The sequence below is a fragment of the Pan troglodytes genome, chromosome 12 (genome assembly GCF_028858775.2).
Source record: "Pan troglodytes isolate AG18354 chromosome 12, NHGRI_mPanTro3-v2.0_pri, whole genome shotgun sequence".
Lineage (NCBI taxonomy): Eukaryota > Metazoa > Chordata > Mammalia > Primates > Hominidae > Pan > Pan troglodytes.
The window spans coordinates 59,606,942-59,620,925 of NC_072410.2; the positions used below are offsets into that span (position 1 = coordinate 59,606,942).

A 13,984-nucleotide genomic window follows, 5' to 3' on the forward strand; every position below is an offset into this window, starting at 1 on the left:
AGATATTCTGTTCACATATACATATTTGCAGGGAGTTACTATAGACAAAGTACATTACTTAAGAATGAAGCCTACCCAGGGCATCACAACAACTAAAGAACTATTTCTTGTAACTGTAGACTGGGCAAGAGCCACAGTGTAGAACAGCAGTGCTGTTCTGTCTTCTTTGTAGGATGTTATGAAGACACTTTGATGCTTTTAGGATCATGATTCATGTTAAATGTAAATAGTAAAAATAATAATACATTTTGCTCCAAAATATGGTAACAACTTACAAGCTGTAATACATAGCCATACCACTCTTCAAATCATAGAACCTAAAAAGTAAAAATGTGCTGTAATTAGGACAGTAAAAAGTAACTGTAAGATAGATTAAGTTTAAAAAAGGAGAAACAATAGGATTTATATATGTGTATTTCCTTATGACGTCGTTACCTATAGGATGCAGGGGAAATGGGACTGATGCAGATGGGGTAGGAGCAAGATTTTTCTATGGTTACTGTGAAAAGAAAAGAAAATCTCAGGACTCACTAATGAAAAAAATTATACCATTCTGGCATATTAACTATTTAAGTTAATAGAGCACTTGAAAAACAGCAGGTGAAAAAAAGATCGCTATGACATTCATGCTGGTTCCTAAGGCAAGAAATGAAATTCCTATATAAAAGATGCAACATTCTTACCATGGAGGACAAAAAGCTGAGGCCAAAGGAATACTGTACAAACAAACCTAGTTACACCAACGCTTATCTTCCTGGCTACTTACCTACACAATTAGCTATCCTAGCCTAATCCCCTTTGCCTTATCACATTTTCCCAACTTACTGTTCTTTGTCCAATTCAGTATTTAAGTAATTGACTCTAACAGCTTCTTCAGTTCTTCATTTCTTTATGAAGGCTCCCATGCCACATAAAACTTATATTGAATAAATGTGCATGCTTTTCTCCCGTTAATCTAACTTATATCAGTTTAGTTATTGGGCCCAGTCAGGACCCTAAGAGAATGTAGGTGAAGTTTCACCATTTCTACATTAGTAAAGACTATCAAATTTACAACTAAGACTTTATTTTAAAACATACTAATTGGCCAGGCATGGTGGCTCACGCCTGTAATTCCAGCACATTGGGAGGCCGAGGTGAGCAGATCACCTGAGGTCAGGTGTTCAAGAACAGCCTGGCCAACATGGCGAAACCCCATTTCTACTAAAAATACAAAAATTAGTTGGGCATGTGGTGCGCGCCTGTAGTCTCAACTACTCATGGAGGCTGAGGCAGGAGAATTGCTTGAACCCAGGAGGTGGAGGTTGCAGTGAGCCAAGATCGCACCACTGCACTCTAGGCTGGGTGACAGCGTGAGACTCTCTATGAAAAAAAGAAAAAAAGAAACAGAAAGAAAATACTAATTAATTAATTATATTATTTAAATATATATATATATACAAACAGACATATAGACCAATTGAAGAAATACAGAGCCAAGAAATAAACCTTAGAGTATATGGTCAAATTATTTTTGATGAGGGTGCCAAGACCATTAAATGGGGAGGGAAAGGGCAGTCTTTTCAACATATGCTGCTGCTGGGAAAACTGGATATCCACATGCAAAAGAATGAAGTTGGACCCTTACCTTATGCCATATACAAAAATAACTCAAAATTGATCAAAGACCCAAACATAAGACCTAAAAATATAAAACTATTAGAAGAAAACACAAGGAAAACTTCTTTACATTTGATTTGGTGATGATTTCTTGGATATAAAGCCCAGCAACAAAAGTAAAAATAGATAAACTGGACTCCAAATCAAAAACTTCTGTGCATCAAAGGACACTACCAGCAGATTGAAAAAGCAGTCTATGAAATGGAAGAAAACATTTGCAAGTCATATCTGATAAGGGCTTAATATCTAGACTATATAAAGAACTCCTACAACTCACACAAAAAATAGCAAAATATTTTTAAATGGGCAAAGAACTTGAACAGACATTTCTCCAAAGAAGATATACAAATGGCCAATGAGCACATGAAATAATGCTCAACATTGCTAATGTAGTCGCTAGTGGAAATGAAAATCAAAACCACAATCACATACTACTTTACATACCTTAGGATGGCTATTACATTATAAAAGAAAGAAAGAAAATAACAAGTGTTACCAGGGATGTAGAACATTTATACACTGTTGATAGAAAGTTAAAATTGCACGGCCATTACAGAAAACAGTACGTTCATTCCTCAAAAAATTGAAAATACAAAGATCTTATGATCCAACAATTCCACTTCCGGTATATAGCCAAAAGAATTTTAAGCAGTGACTCAAATAGATATTTGTACACCCATATTAATAACAGTATTGTTATTCACAATGGCCAAAAGGCAAAAAGAACCCAAATGTCCACCGACAGATACATAAACAAAATGTGGTGCTTATGTATGTCTGTACACACACACACACACACACACACACACACACACACTAGAACATTGAGCCTAAAAAAGGAAGTAAATTGTGACACATGCTACAACATACATGAACCTTGAATATATTATGCTAAGTGAAATAAGTTAGTCACAAAAAGACAAATATTTTATGATTCCACCTATACGAGGTATCCAAAATAGTCAAATTCATAAAAACAAAAATAGAATGGTAGTTGCCAGGGGATGAGGGGAGAGGAAAATTGTGAGTTGTTATTTAATTGATAGAGAGTTCCAGTTTTGCAAGATAAAAAAAGTTCTGGAGGTTGGCTGCACAGCAGTGTGAATATACATAGCCCACTAAGCTGTACACTTAAAATGGGTAAGATGGTAAATTATATGTTATGTGTATTTATCACAATTTTGAGAAATATATATGTAACATATAGTTTTTCCTTAATATGACTTTGAAGACTGAAATTCACTGAGATCTGCTCTCTCCTAAAATAACTCCAAAAAAGCTGACTTTCAGAAGTAGCAAGATTTTGCTAAGAATATTTCTATATTTTAATAATCTACAACTATAACCCTAGTTACGTAACTACCAATTTGCTTTTTTAAAAAAAATCATGGAAGAAAATCCAAAAGAATTCACAAGAAATCTGGAATAAGCAATTATAGCAAGATTGCAGGATACAAAGCTAATATACAAAGGTCAATTGCTTTCCTATATACCAGCAATGAACAAGTGCAATTTGAAATAAAAAACACGATACCATTTACATAAGCACCAAAAAACTGAAATACTTAGGTATAACTCTAACAAAATATTTACAAGATCTATATGAGGAAAACTATAAATAAATTGGAAGATATTCCATATTCATAGATAGGAAGACTTAATATTATCAAGACATCAGTTTTTCCAACTTGATCTATAAATTCAATGCCATCCCAATCAAAATCCCAACAAGTTATTTTGTAAACATGAACAAACCAATTCTAATGTTTATATGCAGAGGCAAAAGACTCAGAATAGCCAATACAATATTGAAGGGGCATAAAGTTAGAGGACTGACACTACTCAACTTAAAGACTTACTGTAACACTACAATAATCAAGACAGTGTGGTACTGGTGAAGGAGAAATAGGTCAATGGAATAGAATAGAGAGCACAGAAACGGAGCCACTAAATACAGTCACCTAATCTTTGACAAAGGAGCAAAGGCAATACATTGTAAAAAAAAAAAAAAAATATATATATATATATATATATATAGCCTTTTCAATAAATGATGTTGGAACAATGGACACCCACATGCAAAAGATGAATCTGGGCCGGGTGCAGTGGCTCACGCCTGTAATCCCAGCACTTTGGGAGACCGAGGTGGGCGGATCACCTGAGGTCAGGAGTTCGAGACCAGCCTGGCCAACATGGTGAAACCCCATCTCTACTAAAAAAAATACAAAAATTAGCTGGGCGTGGTGGCAGGCGCCTTAATCCCAGCTACTTGGGAGGCAGAGGCAGGAGAATCATTTGAACCCAGGAGGCGGAGATTGCAGTGAGCTGAGATCAAGCCATTGCACTCAAACTTGGGGGACAAGAACGAGATTTCTCTTATTAAAAAAAAAAAAGATAAATTTAGAGGAAGACCTTCACAAAAATTAACTCAAAATGTATCACAAGCCTTAATGTAGAATACAAAACTATAAAACTCCTAGAAGATAACAGGAGAAAATCTAGATGACCTTAGATTTGGTGATGACTTTTTAGATGTGACACTGAAGACATGATTTATAAAAGAAAAGAGTCAATTAGCTGGATTTCATTAAAATTAAACATTTCTGCTCTACAAAAGACACTGCCAAGAGAATGAAAACATGGTCACAGACTAGGAGAAAATATTTGCAAAAGACCTATCTCATAAAGGACTATTATCCAAAATATACAAAGAATTCCCAAAACTCAAAAATAAGAAAACAACCCAATTAAAAAATGGACCACCATCCTGGCTGACACGGTGAAACGCCATCTCTACTAAAAATACAAAAAATTAGCTGGGCGTGGTGGCGGGCACCTGTAGTCCCAGCTACTCAGGAGACTGAGGTAGGAGAATGGCGTGAACCCGGGAGGCGGAGCTGGCAGTGAGCTGAGATCGCACCACTATACTCCAGCCTGGGCGACAGAGCGAGACTCCATCTCAAAAAAAAGAAAAGGACCAAAGACCTTAACAGACTTCTCACCAAAGAAGACATAGAGATGCAAAAAAAAGCATATGAAAAGATGCTCCACATCATATGTCATGAGGGAAATGCAAATTAAAAAAGAAGGTAACCACTGCACACTTATTAGAATGGCCAAAATCCAGAACATTGATAGCACCAAATGCTAGCAGGGAGGTGGAACAAGAAATATCATTTATTGCACATGGGAACACAAAATGGTACAGGCAGTTTGGAAGAAAGTTTTGTGGTTTCTCAACAAAACTAGACATACTCTTACCATATATATCATTCAGCAATTGAGCTCCTTGGTATTTATCCAAAAGAATGGAAAATTTATGTCCACACAAAAGCTGCACATGGATGTTTATCAAAGTTTTATTCATAAGTAACAAAACTTGGAAGCAATCAAGATGCCCTTCAGTAGGTGAATGGATAAACTGTAGTACATCCAAATAATGGAGTATTATTCAACACTAAAATAAATTAGCTATCAAGCCATGAAAAGACATGAAGAAACCTTAAATGCATAATACCAAGTGAAAGAAGTCAATCTGAAATGGCTACATAATGTATGATTCCATCAATATGACATTCTGGAAAAGGGGACTCTGGAAAACTATGAAGACAATAAAAAGATCAGTGGGTTCCAGGGGTTACAGGAAAAGGAGGGATGAACAGGTGGAGCACAGAGGATTCTTAGGGCAGTAAAACTATTTTATATGATACGATAGAGTAGATACAGCTCATCATACATTTGTCAAGACCCAGAGAATGTACAACATCAAGAGTAAACCCTAATATAACCTATGGACTTTGGGTGATGATACATCAATGGAGAGTCATCATCTGTAACAAAGACACCATTCTGGTGGGGGATGTTGATGGGGGGAAGCTATTGCATCTGTGGGGACAGTACATATATGGGAAATCTCTGTACCTTCCTCTCAACTTTGTTGTGAACTTAAAACTGCTCTAAAAAATTAGCTCTTGCCAGGCGCGGTGGCTCATGCCTGTAATCCCAGCACTTTGGGAGGCTGAGGCTGGTGGATCACAAGGTCAGGAGTTCGAGACCAGCCTGGCCAATATGGTGAAACCCCATCTCTACTAAAAATACAAAAATTAGCTGGGTGTGACGGCATGTGCCTGTAGTCCCAGCTACTCGGGAGGCTGAGGCAGGAGGATCGCTTGAACCTAGGAGGTGGAGGTTGCAGTGAGCCGAGATCATGCCACTGCACTCCACCCTGGGTGACAGAGCAAGACTCTTGTCTAAAAAAAAATTAGGTCTTATAAAAAATAAGTCATGAAGTTTACTACTCAGGAGGCTGAGACAGGAGAATCGCTTGAACCCAGGAGGTGGAGGTTGCAGTGAGCCGAGATCATGCCACTGCACTCCAGCCTGGGTGACGGAGTGAGACTCCGTCTAAAAAAAAAAATTAGGTCTTGTAAAAAACAAGTCATGATGTTTAAAATACAATTCATTTTAAAAATCAGATTTTAACAATCTAGTTCAGTATTCTACTTTTATTCTCAACTTTTCGAAAAAAGCAGTATTCCTTTATCCTCTTACAATGATTTTAACATAAATTACATAATATTGTTCATGTGTTATGTAAAAGTTTATTAATACTTTTAACTTTTTTTTTGAGACAGAGTCTTGCTTTGTCACTCAGGCTGGAGTGCAGTGGCACGACCACAGCTCACTGCAGCCTCACCTCCCAGGCTCACACAGTTCTCCCGGCTTAGCCTCCTGAGAAGCTGGGACTATAGGTGCATGCCACCACACCTGACTAATTTTTAATTTTTTTATAGAGACAGGGTCTCACTATGTTACCCAGGCTGGTCTTAAACTTCTGAACTCAAACTATCCTCCTGCCTCAGCCTCCCAAAGTGCTGGGATTACAGGCGTGAGCCACTGTGCCCACCTATTTATTTTCAACTTTTTAATTAATTTTTTATGTTAATATTTCTGCTCTATAGCTGAACTATTTACCTAAATATGATACATTTAAATTCTTTCATGCAACCTCTCGTTAGGACAAAAACACATTGCTTTACTTTATTTAAATTTCCTTTAACTATTAAATATACATTAATTTCAAACTATAATCCTCACTGCTATCTTTATTTTTCACACTCCCTTTTAACATTCATTTATATGCATATAATTTTACCTATTTCATTCAAAAACATATAAGCAAATGGAGTAATGTTCTCATAGTATTAACTATTTTGTTTAAATGCAAAAGTTTATCTGTACTTGTTTCATGAGAAAATTTAAGTTTAAAATAATGCAGAAACTTTTATATAAAAATACAAAATTATCCTCATTCAGTAACTTTAACACACTTTAAGCCTAATAAAGTGGGAAGAATCACAGAATATTTATATTGTTCTATTTCACCACATAAGCTATCAGAGATACCTTTTCCATGAATCCTTATGAAACTCTGAGAAAAATGCGTGATTATGAGGTTTATTTAAATTTAATTTGGAGAATTATACAATCAGTCAAGAAGCATACATTCTTCATTCTACATAAAATAATGAAATGGTTACTTATCCATTGAATTTTTTGGTGAATTACAGTCATATTTCTATCAGGTCAAGTGACAATCTATGTATGAGAGATTAATCTGACACAAGACAGTGAAGCTTAATCCTTCAATATATCATAATCTACTTACTCTGTATGCTAGAAGAATTTCAGATTTTAAAATTACACAGGAAGTAATGCTAAACATGTACATAGAACAAAAGCAATTTTCCTAAAATATTTAGTTTTAATATCTACATAGCATGAATGGACTTATTTTAAAAGGTGAAATACAATGCTTATTTAATTTTATGGGGTAGAATTAAAATCATCATTTGATAACATTTTATAATTTTTTTAAACTTTTTAAAATTTTTGAGGGTACAGAGTAGATGTATATATTTACAGGGTACATGAGATGTTTTGATACAGGCATGCAATGTGAAATAAGCACATCATACAAATGGGGTATGTATCCCCTCAAGCATTTATTCTTTGAGTTACAAATAATCAAATTACATTATTTAGGTTATTTAAAAAATAAATTTAAGTTATTATTGACTATAGTCACCCAATTGTGCTATCAAATAGTAGGTCTTATTCATTCTTTCTATTTTTTTTTTTGTACCTATTAACCATCCCTACTTCCTCCCTAACCTCCTACTACGCTTCCCAGCATCTGGTAACCATCCTACTACTCTCTGTGTTCGTGAGTTCAATTGACATGATTTTTAGATCCCACAAATAAGTGAGAACATGCTGAAATCTTCAATCCAGAGATTTACTTAAGATAATTCTATCTAGACATCAATATGTTCTCATTTTGTGACCACTCTATGAAGCTACCATTACTGTGTTCACATAATTCACAAGTACAGTGGAAGACACTGAGACTTAAAAAAAAAATCCTTTGCTTTATCTGTGATTATTCACATTACATATAAAAATTAAAATTATTCACAACATGTATCAGAGATGCCAATAATTTCTTCTTTAAGAATCTGTCCTGCTTATAACCCTGGAAGGAACAGATCCTTTGTACTATTTGACCCTGTTCCTTCACTCCCAACCCTGTCCCCAGAACATAAATGACTGAAGCAATTAGATACTCTTTCTTGGGGATTTGGAATTAGAACATGAACACTTAAGTACGTGTGGGAGAGCCAGAAGTCATGTAGACTCTGGGTCTGAGGCTATCATTCTGAGATGGTCACGATGAGACCGTAACTAAGAACTTCCAAAAACATGACAACAAAGAAACAACCCCAAAACTCCTTATATTCCTTTTAAAATATCTAAGAGCTGCTGCTTTTTCAAGTGTGAGAAACCAGGGGAAAATGGCACCATTAAATAGATATTGTCTTCTACCTCTCAGCAATCTTCAGACAGTCACTAAAGCTATGAAACTTCCTCAGCTCAGAAAACTCTTTTTATTCTCATTCTTACAGAATGTTAATGTGAAGATTTAATCTGGGTATCTACCTTATTTACTTCTTCCAGTTTAGTGTGATTTTGTTTTTAAAATTCATTAATATTAGATTATTTTATTATATTATTTAAACATTGTATCACTTTATTATTCAATCTTTTACCTTCTGGTTTTAATTGGCTTATATTGATTAATCTTAGCATACATTATTGTCTTACCATTTTTGCTATCTTATCACTTTAAACTCATATTTTTATCCTCTTATGAATACTTAAGTTTGCATTCATTTCTTTTTATTTCTTTCATATGCAATATATATCTTAAATTTGTTTATTGATAATTATACAAATGTATGGAGTACATATGATAGTTTTATACATGCATACAATGTGCAATGATCAAATCAGGGTAATTAGGATATCTATTACCTCAAACATTTATAATTTGTTTTGGGAACATCTCAAATCTTCTAACTTTTTTGAAATATACAGTTAGCAGAAGTGCCCTTTCTTCCTTTCTGATGTAGGCCTACTTGGTTGTTGTCGAAATGGGCAAGTTTGTGAAACCTGGGAGAGTGGTGCTGGTCCTGGCCTGATGCTACTCTGGACTCAAAGCCAACACATCATCATGTAGAACATCGATGACGGCACTTCAGATCACCCCTACAACCGTATCTCTGGTGTCTGGAATTGACCACTGTCCCTACAAAGTGACAGGTGCCATAGGCAAGAAGATCACCAAAAGGTCAAAGATCAAGTCTGTTGCGCAAATTTATAAATACAATCATTTCATGCCCACAAATACTCTGTGATATCCCCTGGGGCAAAACTGTCTTCAACAAGGATGGCTTCAGAGACCCTGCTCTTAAACACAAGGCCCAGTGGGATTATTGTTAACTATAGTCATGCTACTGTGCTATACAACCCTAGCACTTTTTCCTTCCATCTAATTATTTTATACCCATTAACCAACCTTTCTTCCACTGCACCCCTTCCCAGCTCTAGAACCATCGGAGAACAGATATCTCTTAATCTTATTATTTTTCCTCTAAATTTAAGAATATATATTCATGATGGAACATTTGAAAAAATTACGTAAGTTATTACAAAATAAAATTAAAAATGTGTGCTTCCTTTCATTGTCCTTTATTATAAATATATTTTTCTTATAAAACTAGGGTCACATAATATGTATAGTTTACTATCCTGTTTTTTGTAATGAGCATTTTGTAATTACACTTAAACATTTATCTGTTGATTAACATTTTAATCACTTTTCAGTTTAAGGTTTATATTAATACTAATGTCTTTTTGTTGTTTATATATACATATTTCTGGTTATTTCCTTAGGACAAACTGGAATGTTGTGTGAAAGAAAATAAGTATTTTTAAGAATTGTAAAATACATTACCACATTGTTTTCCACAAAGTTTTATAAATTCTGAGGAAACATGTTTGTATGTGGTATTTTTTAAACTGAATCCTCAATATATTGGTTTCATTTTTCTCTGTAAATTTGACAAGCTATTTTCATTGCACTTATTATATTGTGAACAACTTTTCAAATATGTCTCATTTTATTTTTTGAAAACTTTATATTCTACCTTCTAAAGTAGAAATATCTTTATTAATTTTTCTAAGTACAAAAATTATAGGTCTTCCGAGAGCTGGTTGGAAGGCAGAGTAAAACCACATCACAGTTTCTCTTTGTCAAAGCCTAACAAAAGCAATTTAAGAGTACTTTAAATGGCAAAAAAAACCAAACAGTAAAGGATAAACGATATGCTATGAATCTTCAAAAAATAATAACTAAGGAAATCTGTGGGATGGCTATAATCTCTATCCCAAAGAAGAGGTTCTAAGAAAAGAAGCAGCTTCAGAAAAATCATGAGGCGAGTTGATTCAAGATGACTGACTAGATCCTACTAGTATGCACCTCATCCATGGAAAGGAACCAAAATATCATATAGATACTTACAGTTAGAATAGATCCTCTAGGAGAAAACACTGGAATTCAACCGAGAAGTTCTAGGAAGCACCGAAAGCAAGGAAAGGACAGAAATGAGGCAGCCTCCTTGGCCAAGATGCACTGGAAGCCAGGAGAAGCTCTGTGACACAGAGAAAAGGTAAGTCAGAGACCCCAAGGGTCCACACTCCTGCCACGAACTCTTACAATCCTAGCTAGAGGAGAGCCCCTTGACACTCATGGGCCTTGAGACTCACATAGGGAGCTGCCTAAAGATTGTGCAGAGGCATTGCTACAGAGAGGGAGCTGACACTGTGACCCACAGGCCCCTAAGCCTTGAGTAGCTACCACAAGGCACCATTCTGAGACCCTAGTCCCAAAAGGACTGTGTCCTGCCCTGGAGCCGATGCTACTGCTGCTACTCCCAGGCCAAGGAGGGAGAGGGGAGGCTGAGCACTTTCATGTGCCCCAAAGACAAATCCGATGACTGCTGCTGCTGCAAGCTGTTGCAGGACTGAAGTGCAAGAAAATCATACACTCCAGAACTGTCTGCGTTTGCTGCTCCCACTGAGAGTGGCCCCACTTTCCCCAGTGGCAGGCTTCTGCAGCACAGTTGCCACTGTCCCTATCTGAGCATTTTTCCAGTGGCCTAGAGACAACTCTACCCCTATTATCATAGCTAGTGCCTAAACACACTACCAGGGACCTGATAACAAGTCTGCTGGACCAGTGTGTCCCCCTAATACTTGAGCATGCTGTCCAGGTGCCTAAAAATTGCCCAACCCAGCCCATCACTGTTGACATCTGAGCACTCCTCCTGAGGTCTGAGATCAGGCTGATGCAACTGGTCAATACCACCACAGCTGGCACCCAAACACATATGCCACCTGTGGATCAGAGGATTGGTCTTCCCAACCCATTGCAGCCACCACCAACAGCAGCTTGAACCACTTGGGTTCCAGTGATTTGCCCCACCACTGCCACTACCATCACCCACATCACACCTGCTGCCCAGGAGCCCAAGAACATCCCCACATGCCTGGCCTACCACTGCCAGTGCCAGCATCCAAGCAAACCACCTGGAGGCCCAGGAACCAGCCATCTGGACCCACTAATGCTAGAATCAGCATACACCACTCCAGGGCTCAAGGATAATCACTTCAGTCTACCACTGCCACCCCTGGGGCCCAAAGACTGGCCTACCTGGCATCCCAGTCCCGAGCAAAACTTCAGCACAACCTCCACTAATAATTGCACCTAAGCTACACAGAAGTCACAGGTACCACTAACACTGTTTATAGCCAAAGAAACCATACAGGAACTACACTACTGCATGCACCCGAATCAACACCAAAGTGCCCTACCCAACCAACGTCATAGATACATCTTCAGGAAAAAGTCCTCCACTACAAAGGCAAATTCAAAAATGTGGAAGAAGCAACAGTTACACCAGATGTACAGATATCAATAAAAGAACATAAGAATCACAAAAAAGCAAAGAAATATGACACCCCCAAAGAAACACAATAATTCTCTAGCAACAGATACCAATTAAAAAGAAATTCGTTAAACCTTAGACAAAGAATTCAAAATGCTCATTTAGAGAGGCTCGATGAGATACAAGAAAATTCTGAAAAACAATACAAAGAAATTTGAAAAACAATTCAGGATATGCACGAGAAATCTACCAGATAGATATTTTTTAAAAGGATCAAACAAATTCTGGAATGGAGAATTAATTGAAATACAAAATACATTCAAAAGCTTCAACAATAGACTAGTTTAAGCAGAAGAAAGAATCTCAGAACTTGAAGACGGGTTTTTTGAAATAGTCCAATGAGAGAAAAATAAAGAAAAAAAAAAGGATTTAAAGGAATAAGCAAAGTCTTTGTGACATCTGGGACAACATAAAGCAACCAAATATTTGAATGACTGGTGTCCCCAAGGGCAAAGGGAGAATGAAAGGCCTAGAAAACCTATTTGACAAAATAATTGATAAAAACTTCCCAAGTCTGGCAGGAGACTGACATGCAGATCCAGGAAGTTCAGAGATTCCCCCAACAGATAAAATGCAAAAAGGCTTACTCCACAGCACGTTATAATCAAAATGTCTAAAGTCAAAGACAAAGACAAGATTCTAAAAACAGAAAGAGGCAAGTATCGATATATCTATAAAGGAAACCCCATCACTGGATTTCTCAGCTGAAACCTTACACCCCAGAGGAGAATGGAATGACATATTCAACAAGCTGAAAGAAAGAAACTGCCAAGCAAGGATACTATATCCACCAAAATAAGCCTTCATAAATGAAGAAATAAGGTCTTTCCCAGACAAGCAAACACTAAGGGAATTCATCACCCCTGGGCCAGATCTATAAAAAATGCTCAAGGAAGTCCTAAACCTGGAAATGAAAGGATGACATTTATCATCAAGAAAACACATGAAACTATAAAACTCACTCATAAACCAAATACAAATAAAGAAGAGAAAGGACTCAAAAGGTATCACTATAGAAAACTATCAAACTACAATAACCAGCAATAACAGAAAAAGAAAAAAAAACACAAAGAATACAGAAAACCACACGAAAACGATTAACAAGAACAAATAAAAAACCTCACATGTCAATAATAACCTTGAATGTAAACAGATTAAATTCTCCACTTAAAAGATAGAGACTGGCTGAATGGATAAAGAAACAGGAACCAACTATATGCTGCCTACAGGAAATGCACTTCCCCTGTAAAGACAAATATGACTCAAAGCAAAGGAATGGAAAAAAATATTCCATATACACAGAAACCAGAAGCAAGCAGAAGAAGCTATACTTACATCAGAGAAAACAGACTTCGAGTCAAAAACATTTTAAAAAGATGTAGAATGTCATTATATGATGATAAAGGTATCAATCCCACAAGAGGATACAATAATTCTAGACATATGTGCACCCAATACTGCAGCACAGATTCATAAAGCAATATTACTAGATCTAAAGAGAGAGATAGACTCCAATTTAATAATAGTAAGGAACTTCAACACTCTATTCTCAGCATTAGTCAGATCATGTACACAGAAAATCAACAAAGAAGCATTCAATTTAAACTGGACTTTAGACCAAATGGTCCTAAAGACATTTACAGAACATTTTATCAAACAACTGCTGAATATACATTCTTCTTATCAGCACATGGAACAGTCTCTAAGATATGTTAGGCCACAAAAGAAGTCAACATTTTAAAAAAATCTAAATGATATCAAGTGCCTTCTCAGACCACAATAAAATAAAAGTAGAAATCAACACCAAGAGGAACTTTGGAAACTACGCAAATATGTGGAAAATTAAACAACATGCTCCTGAACAACCATTGGGTTACAGCAAAGAGGGAATTTTATTACAATACCTACATCAAAAA

The 13,984-nt window shown here is 36.3% G+C and overlaps 1 protein-coding gene across 7 annotated transcripts in view; it reads left to right on the forward strand.

Moving 5' to 3' along the window:
* Window positions 1-10,170, forward strand: part of WDPCP (WD repeat containing planar cell polarity effector) — a 729,520-nt gene extending 719,350 nt beyond the window's left edge. For all 7 annotated transcript variants that reach the window (XM_054678456.2, XM_016948623.4, XM_016948620.4 and 4 more), the window contains one exon: window positions 9,132-10,170. In XM_054678456.2, coding sequence (XP_054534431.1) covers window positions 9,132-9,200 — 69 coding nt within the window. In that variant the 3' untranslated portion in view covers window positions 9,201-10,170. The remainder of the gene's footprint in view (window positions 1-9,131) is intronic.
* The last annotated feature ends 3,814 nt before the right edge of the window (window positions 10,171-13,984 follow it).